Source organism: Paramisgurnus dabryanus, chromosome 18, assembly GCF_030506205.2.
Source record: "Paramisgurnus dabryanus chromosome 18, PD_genome_1.1, whole genome shotgun sequence".
Classification (NCBI taxonomy): domain Eukaryota; kingdom Metazoa; phylum Chordata; class Actinopteri; order Cypriniformes; family Cobitidae; genus Paramisgurnus; species Paramisgurnus dabryanus.
In genome coordinates, this window is record NC_133354.1 from 13,599,901 (window position 1) to 13,624,953 (window position 25,053).

The 25,053-nt window shown below is 39.3% G+C and overlaps 1 protein-coding gene across 1 annotated transcript in view; it reads right to left on the reverse strand.

The window, feature by feature from the left end:
• nnt (nicotinamide nucleotide transhydrogenase) overlaps nt 1-25,053 on the reverse strand; it is a 41,485-nt gene that overhangs the window by 3,227 nt on the left and 13,205 nt on the right. Inside the window, exons 12-20 of the mRNA XM_065286761.2 lie at nt 21,987-22,097; nt 19,391-19,536; nt 15,547-15,742; nt 14,870-15,103; nt 12,867-13,027; nt 11,910-12,089; nt 10,404-10,563; nt 7,943-8,024; nt 2,339-2,457 (exon numbers count right to left, since the gene is read on the reverse strand). Coding sequence (XP_065142833.1) covers nt 2,339-2,457; nt 7,943-8,024; nt 10,404-10,563; nt 11,910-12,089; nt 12,867-13,027; nt 14,870-15,103; nt 15,547-15,742; nt 19,391-19,536; nt 21,987-22,097 — 1,389 coding nt within the window. The remainder of the gene's footprint in view (nt 1-2,338; nt 2,458-7,942; nt 8,025-10,403; nt 10,564-11,909; nt 12,090-12,866; nt 13,028-14,869; nt 15,104-15,546; nt 15,743-19,390; nt 19,537-21,986; nt 22,098-25,053) is intronic.

The window sequence follows — 25,053 nt, forward strand, 5'->3', positions numbered from 1 at the left end:
ATATTTAAACGTGTTTTAATCGCTAAATATGCTCAAAATACACACACATACATTTCGCACACATATATATTGCTTGCTTATTGGCCGCAGTTGGAGACCATTTTTACGCAGTGCGAGCATTTTTACAACCCGTTGCTCATGTGCTACCTTTACATTTGAATTTCTCTCTCTGCCTTTACAGAGATTTGTATTTTCAGCACGATGCGTCTTCACATTCCCATCAAACAGCGTGTACAACACATATCAATCACAGACTATGGGTCTCATTCATGAAACATTTGTAAATATATGAGTAAATATGTGAGTGATTTGCACGTAAACAGACCTTCCCGAAAACTCTCCTCCTGATTCACAAATACTTCGTAAATGTCAGATTTGATAGTTAAATGTGTGTATGTGTTAATGAATTCCTATCAATCGTACATGGGACGCGCATGCACGCTTATTCTCAATTACCATAAATACTGCCCATAAAAATCCGTCTGAAAACTATATATGGGCATCATATTATGACACCAAACGAAGGATTTCAACATGTCTTCTTAAAAGCAAATGAAAAAGAAAAATTTATCAGATGCAGAATTGAAGTTTTATTATCAGAAGTTAATTCAAAAAGTCAAATTTTATTTTCAAGCATACATAGTGGCGTCTCAGGTCCTAAAATAAAGGAAGCTTGGCAGCACATTACAGATGCTGTTAATGAAATTTCATCTGTTAATCGAACTGAAACTTGACTGCAAAAAAACTAATTAGTTAACTTCAAAAAAAATCTTATTCAAAAATAAAAAAATATACTTTTAGAGAAAATACACAAGCAGTTTACATTTGAGCAGATTTAACTTTTCACAAAAGAACTAGCCTGAAACAACTCATTAACCAGTCTTCATTCTCGGCAAGTAAGTCTGTGCATCTCTGAAAATACGCCTTTAGCGCAGCGCTCTGCCAAATCTATATATTAGCCATCGTAAATGTGTTATGCCTGATTTTGGCCATTTTATAGGAAACAATTTCCTTAACAATTTCGTTTGCCCAGCCCTATTGAAATCAATAATTTATTTGATTAAAGTGTTCCGTTTGCAGATGCTATTACTGGAGCTTAAGTTAAAAGATAAAACGTATATAATTACTGTATAATATTTTTTACAAAATGCTGTGTAATATGTACATGATTATGGTGAATTAAAATACAGCCTTCTTGATGAGCAAAACGTTCGGATGTTAAACGCACCATTTACGCGTGGCTGGGAGCAGGTGTAGATTTCTTTCGTACCAACTAACATTTGGAAAATACGCACATTTTCATGAATCCGAAAATGTACGCCGAAAAGGACTTTACGAACGATTTACACAAAAATTCGTTATGCTCGTGTTTCATAAATGAGACCCATTGCACTTTCATGTCGAAAGTTTATTATTTGCAGGTATTTAAAGTTTTGACAGTTTAAACTAAAGTGTCTAAAGAACTGAAGAACTGTTGTACTTTATATGAATGTGTATATATTTAATTCATACACACTGTGAAGTGTTTTTTTTTTCAATACTTTTAACAGACATAAGCCTTTTTAAAAGGCATATTAAATTGCTCTTTGGAGAAGAAATATTTGTTGTGCTTATTTATTTGATTCTATTAAAACAATAATATACCGTAATTACAGTGTTGGGGTAACGCGCATCACGTAATAATATTACTTTTCTGAAGTAACTAGTAAAGTAACACATTCCTTTATAAATGTACACATTAATATTCGAGTTACTTTCCAGTTTAATTAATTCACTTTAAAAATAATGTACTGAATTAAACTAAACATATTAACGTAGAATTACACACACTGTGTGCCTGAGCCGGAACAGTTTGAGTCAGAAACGGAGATGGCAGGCCAGAGCTTGACATTTGTGCGATCATAAAAAACACCTTGCAAGGCCTGAAAGAGATCAAGCCTAAGCCAAGTAAGAAAAAGTAACTTAAAAGTAACTTAAGCATTACTTTCCATGAAAAGTAATTAAGTAACACAATTAGTTACTTTTTTGGGAGTAACATAATATTGTAATGCATTATAAAGTAACTTTCCCCAACACTGCCTAATTACTGCAAGTAATAAAACAAAGGCAACATCTGTGGTTTTACTTTATCTTGAAATTTTTTTTACAGTTACAGTCATCAAAGATCTTGCATATTAGCTTGAAGAAACAGAATTGTCCGATCATAAAGACAACAAATCGGTACTCCGTATCAGCTGCAAAAATCCTGATTTGAGTATTCCCTAATTTTCTAGTAAACTATTCCTTTAACAGAAATGTATTTTGAATAACATATAATAATAAACATATAATACTATACCAGGGAAGTCATGATTGATCTCATCCATCTCCAGCACAACATCATACGGCACACCAGCTTCTGCCAGCAGTACGTTCAGCTGACCGGGCATACGGCCAGCCACAGGATGGATTCCAAACCTGAACACACACAGATAGACAATATACATCACATGTGACCTCTCTGATCTCCTTATTCACACATGGATCTCCAGTGGGGCCGTGTCACTTTCTATACAGTAAAGACTTCAATGGATGTGTTTTGGTGTAGAGGTCAAGCTGTTTGTGGAAGGTCAAGAGAGAAGGAAATTGGTGGAGGCTAAAGGTATCTCTTCAATGCCAGAGGTAGTTAAAGGCAAGAGCTAAGGGGAAATGGCTTGAGGAGCCACAGGGCATGTGAGCAGCTTTATGACTTCACAGTAAAAACCGAACATCACAGCCAATAGGCTTCATGCAGACACAGGAAGTGACATGCTAATATCTTCTTGCGTGATGCACAGTGACTATACACTGACAATAAATGCTGATGAATTTGAAACTGGTTTTAGGCGTGCACGCACCACACATTAACATATTTGCTAAAAAATAGATTCATGATGGCAATCCCTTCCTCCCAATTGTTTGAGGACACCATTGTCAAATAAGATTTTGTATCTAATAGCTACATTTTAGTTATTCAAATGACCTAAAAGCACCCTGCCTGTGACGACTCGGAAAACGACTGCAAACATGATGTGATCTTTTTGTTTGGCATCAAATCCGACATCTGTTCATCAGATTCACTTAAGTAAACGTATTTGTCAGATAGGAAATGAGGAAGAGGAAACCCAGTTTAATGATCAACCAAACAGAAAGATGTTTTCGCAGACGGGCCTTAAAAAACACCCAGACATGGGGTTTGTCAATCAGCATGGACACCGGAGGGCTTACATAAGTTGCAGCTGCAGTGTGCGCACAAACAGTCTGGAGGAAAGCGAGTCCAAGCTCTTCAGCCCAAGCATTCTGGTATTCCCATTACCAATCGCCCTGCATTTCACCGCGCTGAACCAACACACGCACATTTAAAAACAACTGTGCTGCCCTCGACAGCTTATGGCACATTCAGGAGATTCAGACCATCTTGATTCCTTTCAATGAACCGAATCTTTCCAAACCCTCCCACCAGCAAAACAAATGTAATGATCTTTATGGGCTGGCGAAGGGAAAAGACAGACAGAATGATAAGAAGGAGCAGTTGGTTAAGAGTGTCGGCTCTACCCACGGTCTTCTTGACAGGGCGACACCGCTAGCCAATTATCCCAAAGAGAGCGAGGGGGAGGCGGGCATGCTACCTAATCTGTCCACTCTTTGGCCACCCATCTCCCCTTCTAATCAACTGCAAATGCTGTAATTGGCAGCAGCTGTTAGACGCTCAGATCAAACGAATGAAGGAAAATTGCACAAGCTTCCGGTCTACGTTTCTTCTCCACAATCATACAGTGCCCGCAGCTCTAGAGAGATAGTGTAAGAGAGACACTGAGGGCAAAAATTCATCTCATGCAACACAAGCCAACAAATAAGTAGATGCAAAGATATAGAGTTTTAGTGCTGACATTGATAACTGATCGATGTATGTTCCTATAGCCCAATTGGTAGAGCATTGCGTTAACAGCGGAAACGGTTGTGGGTTTGATACCAGGGAACATATGTACTGATAAAACTGTATATGCTAAATGCACTGTAATGTTGCGTTCAGACCAGCCACGGTAGAGGCATCAAGCGCCAGTGATATCAATGTTAAGTCGATGTGAACACGCTTTAACGTGCGTCTGGAGGACTCGTGGCATGAATGAGGCGCAGTAGTCGTGATTCCGCTTTGTTCATGCGAATGGCAGGAATTGAGCGTTGCCGTGGGAAACAAGCGAGTTGAAAAATTTGAACTTTGACGGGAAACTTGACGGGATCCCTTACAAAAAGCATTATTGTGCATCTCGAGACAAAACAATGACACTGACATATTTTTAGATATGTAAGGGAGAGTTATTTTCAGTTAAGACAGCTTAAACGTTTCCTTTAGTCTGGGATTAGCCTTAAGCTTTGTCTGTTAAACTTGGCATTGGTGTCGTTTCAAAGCGTAAAATCTGGTGCATACATGCAAAAGGACTAAGTTACAACCAATTGTTCTTTTTAATTTCCTGTGAAAAGTTAAATTTCATCATTTTAATTGTTAAAATATCCCGCAAATGGCATTATGGGAAATGTTTCTGAAGCTCATGAGAGAGTGGTAGGGAATGCTACTCTGGCACAGGATGTAACAAGGCCCTCAAGGTACGCAGTCATCTTGATCTCCATCAGCAGCTTGAAAAAAGCACCAATGTGATGGAATTTGCTGAGAGCAAATAAAGGACCGCTGACCACTTTTTGACCAGAGAGATCATTCAAGTCGCATACACTTAAGGGACGAAGTACTGGTCAAAGGCGGACTGGCAGCACAACCTGATGTCCTGGGACTGATTAAAAGTTGAGAGAGCGGTTGTGTGTGAATGTCTTGGTGTAATGTGCCGAAAGACCCTTTAAAGTCACAGATGAGCCTGTAATTAGCTCATCTGCCTGCCAAAAGTGTGGTGAGACCAGGCTAGTGCTGACAGTCTCTATCTAGCAGGAATAGGAAAACAAAAGAATTAACACCATCCAGTGAGACAACAGGAAAATACAGGAAAAGCTAAATTGGCAACAGCCATGTAAAGAGTACACTCTCAAAACTAAACTCAAGGCCCACTTACAAAGGATCATACTTGGGTCACATTACTAAAAAAAGTTGAAAGCGGTATCAGTGAAGTGCCATGATTCCCGATACGTATTTGAATAGCATAGCAAATATGAATATGCTCTTAAAAACATTATATTATTATATTTAAATTCATCAGAATAGGCCAATTTTCAAAAAATAATTATTTATATTTGCCATTTTCTAAACATTTTTTTTAAAAATAACAGACAACACAGCACAGCCTCTTGTATCTTATTGCTTACATAATTGACAGCAAGAAGATACATACTGCAAGTAAAAAAAAAGTGCAGATCTCATGTGTTTCAGGGTTCCCACACATTAGTTAACTTCAAATTCAAGGACCTTTCAAGGACTTTCCAGGTCCAATACCCTCAAATTCAAGGACTAAATGTGGGGACACATTTCAAGTGAGAGCAAGGTTACATTGTGTTACCTTTTAAGATACAATGTTACAGTTCCCTTTCGAGGGAACTTGCGCTGTGTCACTGCGGTGACACTTTGGGGACGCCTCCAAGGGTAACTGCGTCTGAATGTGTATATCAAATTCAACCAATGGTGAGACTTAATGACAAAGACAGGATGACGCGAGAGCCAGGAAGTATATCACTATCTGAAATATTGCCAAAGACGACGTTACAGGGACGCAGGAAGTATGGCAAGAGAGACGCAGCGTCTCATTCCCTTCTCAGGGAACAACAGTTATACGTAACCCGACTCGTTTTTATGTGTCAAACACAACTATGCAAAAAGCATTTTGGTATGAATCAACATTCGCATACAGAAGATATAAGCATTTAAAGCAAACTGTTTAGCATGTGTGCTTAAAAAGTCTAGAATTTTATAATATTATCCTACACTACACAGGGAATTATATGGATTTTTTCCAGAAAACTTCTTGCATAAAATAGATTCAAGCACTTTCAATGACCTGTATCTATGTATGTATATTTTCAAAAACTTCCCAGGGCCCCCCCAGATTTACAAACTTTCAAGGACCCGTGGGAACCCTGTATGTGTTTACATATACTTATAGATATACTTACAGAACAGAAATTTAAAAAAGGGGAAAGAGGAACATGACAGGCCAGTGCCACAAGCCAGATAAAAACCATATTGTAGGCCACATGAAAGCTACAGCTCAATTAGGGCTGGGCGATTTGACCTAAAATCAAAACCTCGGTTAATCTAACATTTGACATCGGTTACGATTAATAAACGATTATTTTTTGCCTCATAGTTCACTGACAAGGTTGGAAAGTTTAGGGCACACCTTAAATCAGCCTGCAATGCAATTATTCACATTTTTCCCAAAATAACTGCATTACTGAAAAATATTAAATAGACTTAACTCTATGCAGATGTTGCATGTCATTATGTACAATTGATGAAACTTTCAGAATGGGAAGTTATGAACCAAAGAATCATACAACCCCCATGACTAATTATAGACATAAGATACATACATAATAAGTTGTATCCACATAGCATATTGTAATGAGATGAGTAGGGCAAAATACATACTTGGACTGTGTCCTTTACACGTTTCTTGTATTCAATCCATTTTTTCTTAACTGGGCACTGATGTCTAAGCCATTTATTCTCATCTGTAATGCTTTTGGTGTTAATGTAGACTAGAAGTTCTCCCGTTCTCTCTCTCCGTCATCTCTGAAGTGTCTAATTAAACTCACGCGGGCGCGTCTTTTCGCGGTTTTGAGTGAGTGAGATGTGATGACATTACCCGGGCTGCTTAGAGACCCATCGGTAGATTAAACTGAGCGCGTGTGCGGCAAAAACCCGATCGCGCATTCCGTATTTTTGTCACAGGTGCCTGCACATTCGCGAGTACTTCTTAAAAAAAAGTACTGTGCTTCTTTTGGGCACTAGATGATCCTGCTGCTCAGTTAAACAGTGTTTGAGTTCTCCTCCATGTTTCGCTGTGCCACTGACAGGACAGGGCGGAGTTACGCAACATCACACGCAGCAGTTTGTTTTTAAAGGGAAAGATTTAACAGGATTAAAAACCGAAATAACCGACATGATAAAATAATGTCGGTTAGAGGTTCTGAATTTCGGTTTCGGTTATTTTTCGATTAATCGCCCAGCCCTAAGCTCAATGTTTGTCAAACCATATACATCTCACTACAACCCATCACCACCATCAATTAAAGGCCATAAAAACAAGTTTCCCCTCCATATGATTCCAATACTGAAAAAATTTATGCATTTATCAGTCGCTTAAGCATCTCTTAGGTCAGACATGGTGACTTTCCACACACTGTAACCTGAGAGGCGTCGTCAGAGTCGTATAAGTAATTGCGTAGCCTGCACCTGTCTCTCTGCTCTTCACCAGCCTTTTCACAGCACTGGGAGGCCTGGGGTACACTGAGCTCTCAGATCACAGGACATTACACGTACTCTGGAGAGGCGACAAAAGCTGCAGACAATAGAGGAACTGAATGACGATATTCAAAAGCACTCTTTGAAATGGAGTCGTCCGACATGCAGACTGCTGAGAGAGGACCATTCAGAGGTTCACTGCAAAAATTGCAAGCTATTCAAAAAAATGAATCAATTGCCACTCACAGGGTTAGACGGGCTAAAAATCACATGGGCTGGCAGAAGGGGTGAAACTTTTATTTTTAATTTAAAGATACAGGTTCCAGTAGAAAATAAGAAAATGGGATGTTGCATGCACACTTAAACCTGTTTGGGGTACAGGCCTTGCTGCATCACAGCTCCATCAGAGTTTTTAAACAATGCGTTCATTTCAATGTTTACTGCCTGACCCAGTTTAGATCTATTGTTAGTGCATCATTTTCCCTTATATGAAAAAAATATATCCTGTAAGTTTCTTACCTGATTTTCTTGCCCTGATCAGTCAATGACTTTACAAGATCAGCAATTGGATATTGAGCTTTTGCTGCACACAGACCATAACCTGAAGACAAAAACACAGCTATTAAAGGCAAGCAACATTCACAAAAGACATTTTATGTAAAAAAAAATAATATATACATATATAAAAAAGATTAAGATCTGTGACTCAGTCTGTAAAGTTATTTTTTTATTTTTTTTTTACATAAAATCATCCTACATGACATAAAAAACATTTGACCCTGATATCGTTAATATTGACTGCATAAGGTCATTTCAAAGATTGAAATCAATGTGAAATCACCAAGCAAAATTTAAACTTTGATCCACTTAATCTCAAAATTAGATGAGATTTGCACACTTACTAACTGTGACCCTGTTCGTCAGTGTCATTTGATATCATTCAATTCTAACTGTTAAATAACTGTTGAACAATATGTTTTTTAGAAAGGTCAGTGTACAAACTACTAGGGGTGGCACGGTACATGAAAAAACATCCGAAACGTTCGGTTCACTTGTCTCGGTTCAAAGAAATCCTACTGTGTCTTTTCTAATTTAAAGACGAATCAATTGACACTTGAAAGATTATAAACAAACCAAAGAAAAGTGTTTGCACAAAGCTGAGATTAGTAAAAGAAAATTACTACATGCTAATAATACATCTGGTCTAGTGATCATACAATTTCTGCAATCCGTTTTATTTATTTAACACCTTCAGTAAAGACTGAAAAAAGTGCAGAGTAACTTGAACTGTTAGCATTGTGGAATTAGCATTGTGTAACACTTTGTCAATCTTTCGTCAACAGCATAATTAGGCGCTAGATTGAGAAAAACTAATATAAACTCCACGTGCGAGTCAGTTGAATGTCTTGGTTACTGCTGACAACTTCTGAACAGGCCTGTCACAACAGACTCAAATCCCCCAGTTAAACAAGCATGTCATAGTGCGTGTCGACAAACTCACTGCTCCTAATGATTTTTTTCTGCTACTTCTTTTTTCAAACAAGGCATTTTCTCTTTGGAAAAAACAACCACGACTGGCAAACTCCAACCTTAAACAGAAAAGGCTTTAATGTTTTCACAGCTGTCAATCAACGGAAATGACTACGACTACTTCAATTATACAGATGCCGAAACATGGTCAATGCTTACTCGAAGGGCCGAGCAGCCAAGAGTACCCTGAATATGCCAAAAAAGACGGCCTGTCTAAATGAATTTTGCAGCAAATTACAGAAAATTCAGGTCGCCTCTTAAAAGCAACTTAAAGAACGTTACCTAGAGGGACAAATTAAACATTTTTTAATAACTTCTTTCATGGTTGTGTCATGATTTTAAGTATAAAAACCTACTAGCATATACTCATGAATATATTGATGTAAACATGCCGTACGCTACCTACAACCTTCGCTTACAAGACCAAGCATTTACCAACTAAGCTACCATTTTCTCCAAAGTCTGAGGACAATGTACATTAACATCACATTTTCTAACTTTGTGTCTTGCACCAACAGACCACAGAGCTGAGGACGGTTATGCCCAGTTGTCCACAAACACACATCTCTCTCTGTCAGCTTGGCATTGGCCAACCACGCAACGGTCAAGAGGAAAAGTCTGGATGCCTCCGAGCCTGTTGGACAGCCATTTGTTTTAAATAAAAGGGGCCGTTGTCTCTGTTGTGCTTGGCCCCGGTGTCTTGTTTACTCTGGACGGCGCTGTTTGTTATCTTTTCTGCTTCTCTTTCTGTTCATATTCCCACATCCAATCACTCCCCTTTTCCACTGTACTGTCGCCTCCAACGTCTTGATCTTTTCGACCTGCTGTCGGGCTATAAAACGCAACCGTAAAACAGTTTGTTATGAAAAACAAAGTAGCGTGAGAGTCAGTGACATCGCTGGAGGCCTTTACTGGCGCAAGGATTATTTTGAGAAACCAGCCATTCCACACAGAAATGCAGTAACTTTTTTCATACATTCCTAACTAAATTTTTGCCAGCTTGAACGTAAACAAAGTTAAACATCCCGCTGGATCGGTTAGGTGTATCTGGGCACATGAGAACCTACGCGTGCCAGCCATAGGAGATAAATCTGACATCACCCTCCACAGGTCGGCCCAGACAAACAATGCCACAGGAGGCCAACCGCACCGTTCCTTCAAACAACATGCCCAAGAGCTGAGACCAAACAGACAGATTAAAACTGCACACAGGCTTGTCTAGGTCCTTAAAAATGTAACAAAAAACTAATCAGAATTTAAGACCACCAGCATGCCTTGGGCACATTGTGGGGGGCTTCCTCACAGGTGGGGACAGAAAATTGCCAATGATGTCATAGGGGCAAAGCAAGTCTGGTATAGTAGACACAACATAATAGACTGTTTGAAGTTGGCAACAGTTTTCCAAGGACCTTTCCAGCTGTGTGTCAAATGTGCATGGCTACTCTATTACCTGGAACAATAATGATATTTTGAGCCTCCTTGATCATCTCCACTGACTGGTCCACGTTGACCTCCGTGTGGGTACCGGTGATCTCCATGGGTTTGCCCGTGCCGGTGGACGAAGTGCCATAGCCTCCGAGGATGACGTTTGCCAGAGAGCGGTTCATGGCCTAGCACAAACAAACATAGGGTGAGTTTGAGATACGTGTGACCTCTGTAAAACCTAAGCTACATTTTCAATCTTTCTATGAGATCAGGAGTACCAAAGTTTGATTTTATTCCCAGACTTCAGATTGACCTCACCCAATCTATATTTAAGTGATAGTTCACCCAAAAATGAAAATTATGTAATTAATGACTCACCCTCATGACGTTCCAAACTCGTAAGACCTCAGTACATCTTTGGAAAACAGTTTAAGATGTTTTATATTTAGTCAGAGAGCTTGTTGACCCTTCATTGAAAATCTACGTCCAGTATACTGTTCATGTCCAGAAAGGTAATAAAAATAACAAAAATTACGACTTTATTCAGCATTGTCTTCTCTTCTGCATCTGTTGTCAAGCGCATGCGCGAGACTAAAGTCATGTGACTGCAGTGACGCGGCTGACGTGTTATCTGGTGCGCCCCAGTATTTTTTTGGTTTGTTTGTTTTTTTATGCGCCCAGGCTTCGTTTACAGTCTGAAAAAAAAACTTTGCAAACATGTCTGAGAATAACACGTCATCCGCATCACTGCAGTCACGTGATTTTAGTCTCGCACATGTGTTTTAAAACAGATGCGGATGATCCAAAATGTATTTTCAATGCTTCAACACATTCTAACTGACCCACTGATGTCACATGGACTACTTTGATGATGTTTTATTACCTTTCTGGACATGAACAGTAAACCGTTCGTAGATTATGAATGAAGGGTCAACACGTCATTAATTACATTATTTTCATTTTTGGGTGAACTATACCTTTAAAGATATCAAGGTTATATTTTCACAACATGTTTTTATATTATGTAAGATGAATAAAAAAAATGTTAGCTGGGCTTTCAAAGACTGGGTCACAATTGTATCTATACATGTTCCTATAAATTTTTTGAGCTGATGCATTACAAAATGTGTCTGTATGCTTATTTATACTGCTACACACTGTATATACTGCGAGCAGATACTGTAAACACAGAAAGATAGACAGGATTGAGGGTCAATATTTATGTCCAATAATTATTCTTCCCTAAACACACATCTCAACATTCTGTTTAAGTGTCATATAGAAGATGCAAGCAAAATGACCCAGAGGAATTTGCATGATAGAGAATAAAGTGCATATAAAAAGGCTAGACATAAAATATGACCACTTGCACAACCTAAAAGAAACCATGGTCATGAATTCCCTAAAATCCAAGCCAATGTGATTCATTATAAAAGGAACATCTCGTCTTTGGATGGCGAAGACTTTGGAGATGACCAAGCGTTCCTGGCACAACCTCACATGAAGCCAGGCGATGAGGCAGTGAACTTACCACACACATGATGTAGGAGAGGATAGCTCCAGAGGAACCAATGAGGGCACCCACTATGGTCAGCAGGTTGTTGTTAAGCAGGAAGCCCTCAGCGCACAGGGCCCAGCCAGAATAACTGTTAAGCACCGTGATCACAACGGGCATGTCGGCTCCTCCGATAGCTGCTGTCAAGGTCAAGCCCTACAAAGAAGTAAAGAGCAGGGTCACATCAAGAGGGTCGAGAAAGAAAAGAGGGAGTAGATCAAAGGTTACGGTGCCGACAAGCTAACAAAGCACAATGGTAACTCGAATCTATCGTTTAAAGAAGAAAATCGCAAGCCTGGGGTATGACACACACTGTTCGTATAAAGCAAACAAGTCGGCTCTTTAACAGACGCGCCGATGAGGCAAACAGGAAATGCGACCTTGTAGGTATCCTGTTGCAATAGGCTTCAAATAATGCGTGAGGTGTTTGTCAAAACACAGTATTTGTTTCGCTCGTCCATGATATCATACCTGTAATATTAAACAATGCATGTTCCTCTGGGAATAAACTTAAAGCCAGCTAGCACAAAAAGACGGAGACTTAAATAATATCGAATTGCCGTAAAAGGAGCCAGACTGCAGGTAACGGTTTATCTTTAAGGAGCTGACAGTTTCCTGATTATTGACGAATGATAAAAGCTCAGTGATGCAATTGTTTATCGAGACTGTGAGTACGCTACCTTACCATTTATGCCTAGTGTTTACTTTTATCTGTCAACATATGCTGGTGTGGTGTTGGCCTTAATGTGAAATATGGGGTGGAAAGAAGAAATGGAAAATGCTGATCACGATATAACTATGGTGTAAATAAAAGATCATTTCAATTTACTTTTGGAAGTCACACATTGAAAATTTGGCACATCTTATCATCATTACGCTTTTTTGACTGAACACAAACATAACAGATTTAGGAAGACTGTGCCAACCACTTACCATGACAGCAGACAGTGCAGACACTGAACCTAAGCAGGTCAAGCCAGTGGTATAGCTGGGATCCAGCATGTAAGGGATCATGCCGCCAACGCTGGCCGCCATCAGGGTGGCGTTCAGGGCGTGACGGCCGGGAAGCATAAGAGGGGCGGAGTTCAAGAGACCTGAAGGTGGTGAGAAGATTTAGAGTTGAAAAGAAATATTACAGTGAATCATAATTGGGTAAGAACAGACACACCAGACACCATGTGGTGTTTGGGAACACGATGGGCAAAAGGAGGGAAATAACATTACAGTGAGAAGTTCTGGAAATGAGAAGGCATACTTTTTAAAGCTTGTCTGATTAGCACTTAACCAAGGTACACAACGTCATGTCATGTTGTTAATGACGACTTTAAACAGCTGTAAGTCCTCCATAAACTATAATAATAAAGTACAAGACATATCATCAAGCACATGCACTCTGGAAAAACGCGGTAGGAGCCGAATCAATAACTTTCAATCTGCAGCGTAACAAGTTTGTGATACAGTTGGATGGGACGATTATCCACCACGGCACCCCCCTCTTACGCCAAACGGCTAATCTAGAAAGAAAAATGCATACAAGCATAAAAGTGGGAGTTGTAATCGGTTTTATCAGAGAAAGCCTCCAGGCTCCAGAATGGCAGTGCTGGTGGAATGGGAAAGGTCCTGAAGATAATGCGTTCCAGCTTTGGGGGACAAGTGGAAAAAGACTGGGGGGCGGAGGGACTAATTAGTGCCAAATTCTGAGAGGTTCCGCATGGCCAAGCTTTAAACATGAGGCATGTGTGGTACTGGTGGGCCGGTGAGGTAACAAAGCTGGAGCGGACAATTAGGACCTGGACTGCACCGACAAAACAGTTCAAACGTGCAAAGACAATGGGATGCTGGGTAATTGTGCTAGCAAGTGTTTGAATGCTTGCTAGCAAACTCAGAAATCATTTTAAACCGTATCGTATCTCAGTGCTCATTATTCCGGATCATCATGGTCAAACATAACCAAATCAACAGCATTTTGTTCTTGTGAATTTGTGGTTTTATCCTCTTAAGACTCGAGCTTTGGTTTCGCTTGCATTTCAAATTTCTTCCAGCTATTTGGGGTTAGGAAGAACAAATAAATAAAATAACATGAAGCAGTGTAATTGTCCACGTTTGTGTACAGGTTCCAGTTACACAGAATTAAGTATTATGGTGCAAACAACAAAAAATGTAATGTCCGCGTATGTGAACACACCAGGTCTTAGGAGGTTATAGTGAAAACTCTGTAACATAATGATCACTAGGGCTGTGCAAAAATATCGACACAGCTAACTATCGAAATCATTTTTCCACGATAGTGTATCGATATTTCAATCTCTGGTGTCTGTATATATATATTTTTAAAAAACATAAAATCCCTCTGTGCGTGTCAAATGACCTCCTCCTCCGCTGTAGTTGTCGCTGTCCAGTTGTCTGTCATATACAGCCATTCGGCCAATGTCTCAGAGGTTAGCAGGAGTGAGAAAATGGCAGAAAAATTAAAAATGCCTGCAGCTTTCAAAGCCAATGTGTGAAAGCACTTGGCTTTTAAAAAAAAAGTAAAATAATCTGCTTTTTTAAATGTTTCATATAAAAGCATTGCAATGTAACGCAATATGCACCGTATTGTTTCGTACCGTGATGCATTGTATTGTGCCTCATGTTTAGTGATGTCGTATCGTGAGGCCCTTGCAAAACCCAGCCCTAATGATTACTGTTGTATGGAGGAGTATAATTTCCTATAAATGATTTTTATCAATTATTTCGGGTTGGAATTCACGGTTCTTGATTTAAACATGTTGCTTTGTTTTTCCATCAAGACATTTTAAAAGTACAAAGCATTGTGGGGAAAAAAGGCAAAATTGTGATCTTTCACAAATATTTCTGGGATTTAATACATTTGCATTTATTCTCAAGATGACACAAGATAGCAATATGTGGGAAAAGGGCTTATTTTGCTACTCAACCTTGAAGTTTGCCGTAAGCCACCAGAGAACCGCTGAAGGTGACTCCACCGATGTAGGTTCCTAGGTAGGCCACGATCTTGGTGAGGTTGGCCGCAGGGTCAGTTGCGAAGTGGGGATACTCCACCATGTACTCGGCCACGCAGGTGAGCATGGCCGCAAGACCCACCAAACTGTGGAAAGCGGCGACGAGCTGCGGCAGGTCCGAGATCTGGATCTTCTTGGCGATGGCCAAACCTGCAAAATTGGAGAGAGAAGCAAAGGGGAATTTAGGCCTGCTTGTAAACGGGTCATATCCGATGAAGCAGCGTGCATGTTGACAGAGTCTGGATAACAGGTTGGGGGAGGGGTGTGAGAGGGCATGTTTGGGGCGGGCTGAGACCTCAGGGTAAAAGTTAGCATCTGGAATCAAGCAGACTTTTGGTTTGAGCCGGGGCTGGTCGGGACGGTTTAAACAACGTTCCAGCAGGTTTCCAGGAATAATTAGCAATTTAGATTAGACATGACTGGCTACAAAGAGCGATGTCGTGCTGCGTGACTCACACGACCTGTTGACCATTACCTGGGTGTGGGGGGCAGGCAAATCGCTAGGTCAGTTCTCCATTTACATGAATGCACTTTGAGGTTCAAAGGCCTTCGACTACAGAAGAAAGACACGTAGACCCAAACGTACTACTCACCGGCAGTGCCACCCACTGCCATGGCAGCAGTCATCTGTGCCATGAGCTCAGGAGAAGGTTTTAATGCTCCAAACGTTGCAGCGATGCCACCAGCTACTCCAATCATGCCCAGGGCGTTACCAAGACGGGCTGTGGACTGGTTGGAAAGACCGGCCAGAGCCCCCACACAGCACAAACCAGAGCCCAAGTACATCATCTGCACACAAGGAGAACATTGTTTCAGGAGGTGGAGACACATCTTCACCTGAATCTAATTCTTATGCTGCGTTCACACCAGCCGCGGTAGAGGCGCTAAGCACAAGTGATTTCAATGTTAAGTAAATTTAAAAACGCGTTTCCGCCCGTCTGGAGGCCGCAAATTGAGCGTTTTGGCCAAAATTGCGCCGCGTTAACCAATCAGGAGATTGCTCGAGTAGTGACGTGATTACAGGATGCCAGCGGAGTAGCAGAAGCCCCTCCCATGACGCAAATTTCCAAGTGAATGTCTTGAATGACCAGAATTTCACGCGCGAATTAAGTGAGTAAACTCAAAATGTTCAAGCGTCCAACTATGTGCAAATAGCGCATTTGCCGCCTCTACCACGTTTGGTGTGAATCCAGCATTATATCAACATTAAAACTAGATTTGAAAGACATGAAGGCACTTGGTGCTAACGCACTTTAGGTGACTCCGATTTTTTGCAGAATTGGGCATGCCTGAATTTAAAAAGTCATCTACACACATAATTTGTAGTAAATTCATAAAAAGTGTTTTAGTTTACAGAAAACGTTGTGCTTGACAACTTTTTTATTTATTTTTTATTTGATAATGTAGTTTTGGACCGGCTGGCGGGTCTGCAGTTTTCCAGCTACATAATTTGAGATGACATTAAAGTCCATACCACAAACAATATGGGACTCCAAAGTTAATATCCTGAATAAAAATATATATACAGTACTGTGCAAAAGTCCACCATCACCAGCTATGTTGTTTTAGCCAAGTTTTAATGTCCATCTATATCTCTTTTTTAAAATACAAACAGAAAACACAGGAAATATGTACACAAAAATTCGTTCGATTACAGGGTATATGCAGGAATCATAGAGATGATTTTACTACCTTTTACTACCTTTTTTACCACCTCCAAAATATTTTTTTACTACCAACACGACATCAAGCAGCAGCCCGTTTTTTGGGTTTGGGAGGGGTATGCAAAGCACCACTTACTATAAGGTATAAGTGTCACACCCATCATACATATTAGGTACACTAATGTTTAATTGTGATTATTAAAGATACAATTTGCAATTATGCGCCGCAAGATGGCACCAGATCAAACAAAAACAATGATGTTGTTTACCGACGCTCTGACGCAGCGTGGAATTATGGGATTTGTAGTCTTTAACTCAACCGCTGATGGCCATCAATCAGACGAGAACGAGAAATCAAATTGATGGATAAGGTAATCAAGTCTTATAAATGTTGCTATGATGACATCGTTTATTTCATTATGTAAGTTTATATGTGATGTTCAAAATGAAATTGTTAGTCATATTGATATTACAGTATTAGTCCAAATTCGATGGTAAACACAGCACAGAATTAAGTTTTCAACTTACAATCTACAATGATTTTTCACATAATGTATTGACAGTACAAATCTTATTGTGAAGTGTCTTAAAATGACCATTTATATTGCTGTACAATACCTTTTGATGTGCATATCGTCCGCGGGAGGACGCGCTGATTACAGTCTACACACTAATGTTGTGATCAATATAATAGCATACGTTTTTTGAAGGGTTACGAATCAAAACAACTCACCCATCGCGTAAAACACAAGCAGGATCAGAATCTCGGTCTAGTTAAATGTTGTCGTGAAGCTCTCTCCATCCAGATAATGCAACAACAAATTGATCCTCCCTCATTTTGTTCCAAACTCTTCTTGGGTCGTTTGGTTGGCCCGTACGCTTACAGGAGCTGACACAACCAGCGGCAGACGGTAAAGAGATATCCATAAGTTCATAAGCAAGCGCGTAGCCCGACAGACGCTATCGCATAGTTCCGCATTTGTCCACGACACTGGCTCGCTGCGTCCGAAAACTCAAGACAGTGAGGACTTGTTGCCTCGCTGCCTCATGAGGCCATGACTTCGGCCTCGGAGGCCTGAAGGCCGCTCAGAGAAAGGCTTTCCGACGCACTTCAAAGGCAGCGTGTTTGAAATATAAACAGAGAGCGCCTTTGTGATAACTAATCACATATTTGAAAACTACAATACTAATTTCTCGCTAGAAATGCAATTAAAATGCTTAAAAAGTGAAAATATACGTTTATTTTCACTAAATTTGTGCTCCAGCCGCTTCCTTGGCCGCCATTTTATTTTTTCGAGCTCGACCACTGTTGTCATGTCGTTTACGTCAGTAAAGGCGGTGACAAAGGGTCACATGGATATTAACGTCATTGATAAGAGACTGCACTGCCCCGTGTCAATGTTTTGAATGGAAATTTTCTCACGATTTACAAGTAGTTGAAAACATTACAGATATTGATAGTAATCAGCTGGACAAAATATATAACACTGGCCTAGTGGTTTTTGGAGATTTTACTGCAAATATCTTACAAATTGCACCTTTAAGTATAGTCGTTGTCAATTATGTGTTGTTGTTTTTTTGTAGTGTCGAGTTGAGTTTCAGTTGTCCTTATCTTAACCTAGACCTTGAGTTAACCATACTGTAGCTCTTAGCCCAGGGGTGCAAACTCATCAGGGGTGAAAAAGGTGACAAAGACACAAGCGTTCATACATACATACATACATATATATTTACAATATATCACAGTTTATATATCAATTATAATTTTTATTTTATTTATTTATTTATTGTAAATCTTATTAACTTTAGCATTTTAATTTTTAAATAAAATTGGAAACTGTTAACATTAGTTAATGCACCCCAAACTAACATCAATTACTGTAATGACATAAACAAGAATTAAATAAATGTTTATATACAATATAAACCCCCTATATAATATTGTATTTTTTTGTTCATAATGCATTTACTAATGTGAACAAATACAACCTTTTTGTAAACCTTGCAACCTTTGTGTTACAGAAATACATTTTTTATTAATTCAGTACACATAAGTATTAAGGCTAATACAGCGGCAAAAATACTCACAAGCACAATGAGAAGCGAAAGCGCGACTTGCACGCTCCTTGCAAACAGAAACAGTGCGCGCATATAGCACTGTTGTTTGTGTTTCAACGGCTTAAAATCACTTAATTTAAAACTGCGGTGCTTATAAATACGTGTACAAATCTTAAGTTAAGTGTTAAGTGTGTGTGCTCAATCTGCACACAGACTGCTCCGACTCACTCAGGCCCTGTTAGGACCGTATATATTTTTAAACTATGCTAGATGAAGTTAAAACATGGAGACACAAATATTAAGCAAAATTTGCGTTTGTTACCTTTTACTACCTTTCAATGGCCTTAATTTTGGTAGATTTTTTTACTACCGCGCGGACACCCTGGATTAGAATTGTAAATTATTTTTAAAATTAGGTTTTAATTCTATTTAAGTTTAAGAGATCCTGCAGTTTCCTGCTATTGCTCAAGTGGAAGGGAAGTTTACCCTCATTTCTTGACACTTCAGCTTATACTTTTATACTGTTTTTAATACTATTCACATTTCCTGTATTTTCTGGTTTTATTCTAATAAAGAGACTGAGAAATAATTATATATGATCACTAAATAAATGCAAAAACAACAAATCTAATGGTAGCATGGTGGCCTATGACTTTTGCACAGTACTGTCTATTCAATATTCCAGTAACAATATGAATAATGAATGCAGTGTCACCTGTTCAATGTTGTAGCCATTCTGAAGAGCCACCCCATAGCCTCCAACAAACAAACCAGCAGGCAGGAGATACAAGTAGTTGTACTCAGGAGGATCGGTGGGCCGCTTGAACATGTCCAACATCCTCTGAGTGACCAAGAAACCACCTGATGAAACAAACAGGTGGAAAGAACACATACCATATCTATCAAACTTATCAGCAAGTTGCTACAATATTCCTCAATTTGATAAACCACCTAATAATGTGTGACTCAGCCTGTAAAAACCCAGCATTTTTTACATAATGTAAAGCACATACTGTGAAAATATAACCTTGATATTTTAAATACAGACTAAGGCCACGATTGAAATGTTAGGTTATGAGGCCTTGACATTCTATGTCCTTGATTGACGTCAAGTCAAAGGTATGTGTTAATTGAAATAATTGAGGAGTCACTCAATAATGTTGTGATGAATGGAGTCGATCATATGCTGCTCATTAGCAAAGTGTTTTAAAGTGCAAGGGCACACGATTACATTCGCATTCATTTTCCTGGCTTACGCCATCCTACCAATGCGTCTCACTAGGACGACTACCAAACCAAAGCTTTTCATTTGAAACTCAGACGGATATCCAGTTACTCCCAAACCTTACTGACCCATACTTGAGGATTCAGTTCAAACACTTCAGAGAGAAGTAAATGCACTCAGACCGTCAAACGCACAATACGCGGCATTAAAAAGAACGTTCCGTTTTTCCACAATTTAACATGAAGGCTATCCAGACAGTATAGTCAGGGCCAAAAAATAAAAATGTTTTCATTCCTGTCATTAATGGAGCAGGTTCACGTAAATTCCTTGTCTTTTACTGAAATTAAATTGGAGAGAGCAATTGCTATTTTTTTCCTGTATGCACTTGTAACAATAAAAATCGTAGGAGAGAGAAAAGGAAAAATTTACCAGAATGTCCATATTACTACCTCCTAAAGGTTTATGGGTAAATGGGACTGTTGGGATGAAGCCGTGTATGAGAAATGGAACTAACTTTCTACTGAAATTAAACACCTGCTTTCTGAGAAGATAAATATATAAATTTGAACGCTTTATGTGTGCTGGAACACACATCTAAAAGTTGTTATTATAAAACATGAACCTGTAAAAGCCTAGTAGTCTGACATTAAAATCATTAAAATCCAGACTGGTGTTTTGGTCCACTGGACAGAGCACTCAAACACAGAGTTCAGAAGGATAAAGAGGTCACCGGATTCAGGATGCCATTTTGGCCACATGCCCTTTTTTTACTCTTATTACCCTTTGGGTTGGGTTTAGCAGAGCAGGACTCGGGCTGATTTATGACACAGCCGAGGCTCTTTGAAGCAAAGCCGCCATGCTGACATTTCCTGCTTTAGGTGTGAGTTTTGTCTGTTACCCCCGGACTAAACTATCCCACCTGTTGGGAACCGAATATGGTGTTTTTCTCACGAACCTGATTGCAAGGCATCCTGTGGGCACTCACCTGCTTGCATCTGTAACTGTACTTGATTTTTTACGTGGCCAAGTAATCAGCCTGGACAATATATCCCATCACATTAAGGCGTAACATTCAATTGTGCTCCAATCTGGGAGTTTGCAAAAACGGGTCTTATGTATATGAACCCTACGTGTTTGATTTTGAAAAGAGCAGCTTCCTTAAAGGATTAGTCAGTTTTCTTTAAAAAAAAAAATCCAGATAATACTCACCACCATGTCATCCAAAATGTTGTCGTCTTTCTTTGTTCAGACGAGAAGAAATTATGTTTTTTAAGGAAAACATTCCAGGATTTTTCTCATTTTAATGGACATTTATGGACCCCAACACTAAACAGTTTTAATGCAGTTTAAAATTGCCGTTTCAAAGTACTCTAAACGATCCCAAACGAGGCCTAAAGGTTTTATCTAGTGAAACGATTGTAATTTTTGGCAAGAAAAATAAAAAATATGCACCTTTACACCACAACTTCTCTGTTTACACGCCAGCGCGACCTCATGTAATTGCGTAATAACGCAGAAAGGTTACGTGTTACATATATGAAACGCACATTTGCGGACATTTTAAACAATAAACTGACACAAAGACAATAATTAGTATCTGAGGCATAGTTTTGCATCCATCATCGGTGACCTCTTGACGTGATGCCGTATTTCGTAAGGTCGCGCTGGCGCGTCACAGGACCGGAGGAAGACGAGAAGTTGTGCTTTAAAAGTGCATATTTTTTTATTTTTCTTGCTAAAAATGACAATTGTTTTGCTAGATAAAACCGTTATGCCTCGTTTGGGACCGTTTAGAGTCCTTTGAAGCTGTGTTGAAACTGAAATTTTAAACTTCATTAAAACTGTTAAGTGTTGGGGTCCATCAAAGTCCATTAAAAGGAAAAAAATCCTGGAATGTTTTCCTCAAAAAACAATTTCTTCTCGACTGAACAAAGAAACACATCAACATTTTGTATGACATGGTGGTGAGTAAATTATCAGGATTGTTTTTAAGAAAATTGACTAATTCTTTAAAACCGATGTATGTAGTTTTGCATATCCCTTTATACTCTTGAAGGGTATGAAATTACATGTTCTGTGCACTTACCAGCAATGTTGACTGAGGAGATGAAAGCAGCCAGGACGGCCAGGGTCTCAGCCGTACTGCTGGGGAGGTATCCACCACCCATGAGAGAAAGGCCACCAACAGCAGTCAAGCCTGCGAACACATTATGTTAGATAAAGGCCGTCCACGTTCACAAATTAAAATAACTTGCTGGAAGTGTTGACTAACAAAGCACATATGGGAAAAAGATCTTGACAATTTGCCATGTTTCATGAAATAATGCAGCAGATGCAAAAACCAAACAACACAAACTTTGAGTCATTTTAACTATTTCCCCTCCCCTAATCAACTTTACTTGGAGTATTTCGCCCACATGCCTTGTCAAAGCAGAACTCGTTTCGATCAGGACACCGCTAAATTCCCCAGCGGCAATCTGATAACCATCACCTCTCTAATCGCTTTCAAATGCTTCTGTGCCATGACTCGACTGACCAAACCTGAGGTGGGCCTGTTAGTTAGTGGTCTCTTTAAGTCAATGAAGTGTGTAACTGTTGCTAAGCATTTCCTCCCACTTTGTAATTCCGAAGAAACAATTGATCACAGACTAGCTTGTGGTAGCGTGCGCTTGGCTCACAACACTGCAGGAAACACGACAGACGATTCGAAAATCGACGCAGACAAATGCTTGCAAACGTCTGTATTCAGTAAAATAAAACCCTTGGCTGAAAATGAAAGATGTTTGAGCTTACTTACTAATGTATTTCTGTTTGGATGGGTATTGTTTCCAACGGTCTATGATCACAGAAGATGAGGTATTTGGAAGGAAGGTGATCAATGACGCAATCACTAGGTCATGGGTATTAAACCGGACCTAAAACCAATACGGGTAACTTGAAATTCCTTGGATCAGGTAAAGAGATGGAGACAGCGGCTCATTCTGATTCACTAGTTTCAGGTAGATGAAAGAGTCCTAATGAAATTTACTCCACATGGAGTAAGAAATCAAAAGTAACTTTATGCTACTGGAAAAGTTCACCAACACTTTCAATGAGAAATTCCGCATCTGTGCCTTAACGTCTCGGCCACTTTGGTGTCCGAGCTTCATTACTTTTGGCACGATAATGAGCAAATTCCCCGACTAGCTCACATTTCAAGCCCGGCGAAACAGACAGCTCAATAAGTGTCAAATAAGTTTGACACCTCTGCACAAAACCAATAAAGGAACACACAGGAAATGTGCAGTAGGTCGTGGAAAGCTAATTGCTTCGGTTGATTCCACTACTCTCTCAATCTTAACTTTACGGCTCTCTCGACATAAAGGACCACAATGCGGACCACCAAGGACCTGGACGCTCAGCCTGCTGAGAGAAATGAATAAAAGCTTAACGAAGCATCCTTGATCTGCCCTTCTGATGCTGAACCCTGGGTTCTCACGTCTAGACTAATGAAGAGATGAATTCACAGCTTAACGGGTGGGCTGACTTGACACATCAGGCGCTAACTCAGGGATGGACAGAAGAAATTAAATACCTACAAATTAAATAAAAAATGTATACATTTTTCTTCTTAAATCAAGTGGGTTTTCATACCTTCAAACATCCTTGTAGCTAAAGTTCATACTTAGAACACTTTAAATGATCTAAGGTTAATCGTAATATGCAGTACACTTTCATTTCACCATCATTTCCGTTACAACTCTAGCTGATGTAAAGGACTAAGCTATAAATGTACATTTAACATTAACCAAGATTAATAAATTCTGTAAAAAATATAAGGTATTAAAGGGATAGTTCGGCCAAAAATGATATTAAACCCATGATTTACTCACCCCCAAGCTGTCCAAGTTGCATATGTCCATCGTTTTTCAGACAAACACATTTTCGGATATTTTAGAAAATGTTTTAGATCTTTCAGTTAATTAAATGTGAAGTTACAGGGTCCACGACTTTCAAGTCCAAAAGAAGTGCGTCCATCCTTCACAAAATGTATCCAAACGGCTCCAGGATGATAAACAAAGGTCTTCTGAGGGTAATCTGCATGGTGTTGTTGTAGAAATATCCATATTTAAAACTTTATTAACGAAAATAACTACCTTCCGTTAACGCCGCCATCTTAGTCGCGTCCGCATTTAAGATCAGACCTTTATGCAATTTACGGAGGTTACTCTGCTGCTGCTCTGTGCCCTCCGAATTTGTCATACGTCACTAAGAAAAGTGCGTACACTACGCTAATACTCTCTCCTGAATACAGAGGAGTCTAAGATGGCGGCGCTACCGGAAGGTATTTATTTTCGTTAATAAAATTTTAAATATGGATATTTCTACAACAACACCATGCAGATTACCCTCAGAAGACCTTTGTTTATCATCCTGGAGCCGTTTGGATTTAATTTGTGAAGGATGGACGCAATTTTTTGGACTTGAAGATCGTGGACCCCGTAACTTCACATTTAATTAACTGAAAGATCTAAAACATTTTCTTAAATATCTGAAAATGTGTTTGTCTGAAAAACGATGAACATATGCATCTTGGACAGCTTGGGGGTGAGTAAATCATGGGTTTAATATCATTTTTGGCCGAACTTTCCCTTTAATGTATTAACATATCTCAACTCACCCTAACACTGAAACGTTTGTCATCATTTAATCATCTAAACCTGCATGAGTAACTTTATTATCTTGAACACTAAAGAAGATATTTCAATTAATGATGGTAAGCACACAGTGGATGGTATCCATTAACATCCATAGTATTTGTTAATCTCACTATAAAAGTCAGGGGGTACAATTTAACTGTGTGTTTACCATCATTTATCAAAATATCTTCTTTTGTGTTTAATAGAATAAAGAATCTCATACAGGTTCAGAACAACATGAGGATGAATAAAATAAAACTTTTGGGTGAATTATCCATTTAACAGCAAATCCTTCAAGAGACAGACAGGAAGACAACACACTAGTATACTCTAGTCCAGTGGTTTTCAAACTGGGGGCACCAGTTTTTTGACATTTTAAAAAACACACAACTTATCATGAATTAAACCTCAGAAAAATAAGGCTACTAACCAACAACACTACATTGTATATTTTAATAAGTTTTGATTAATTCA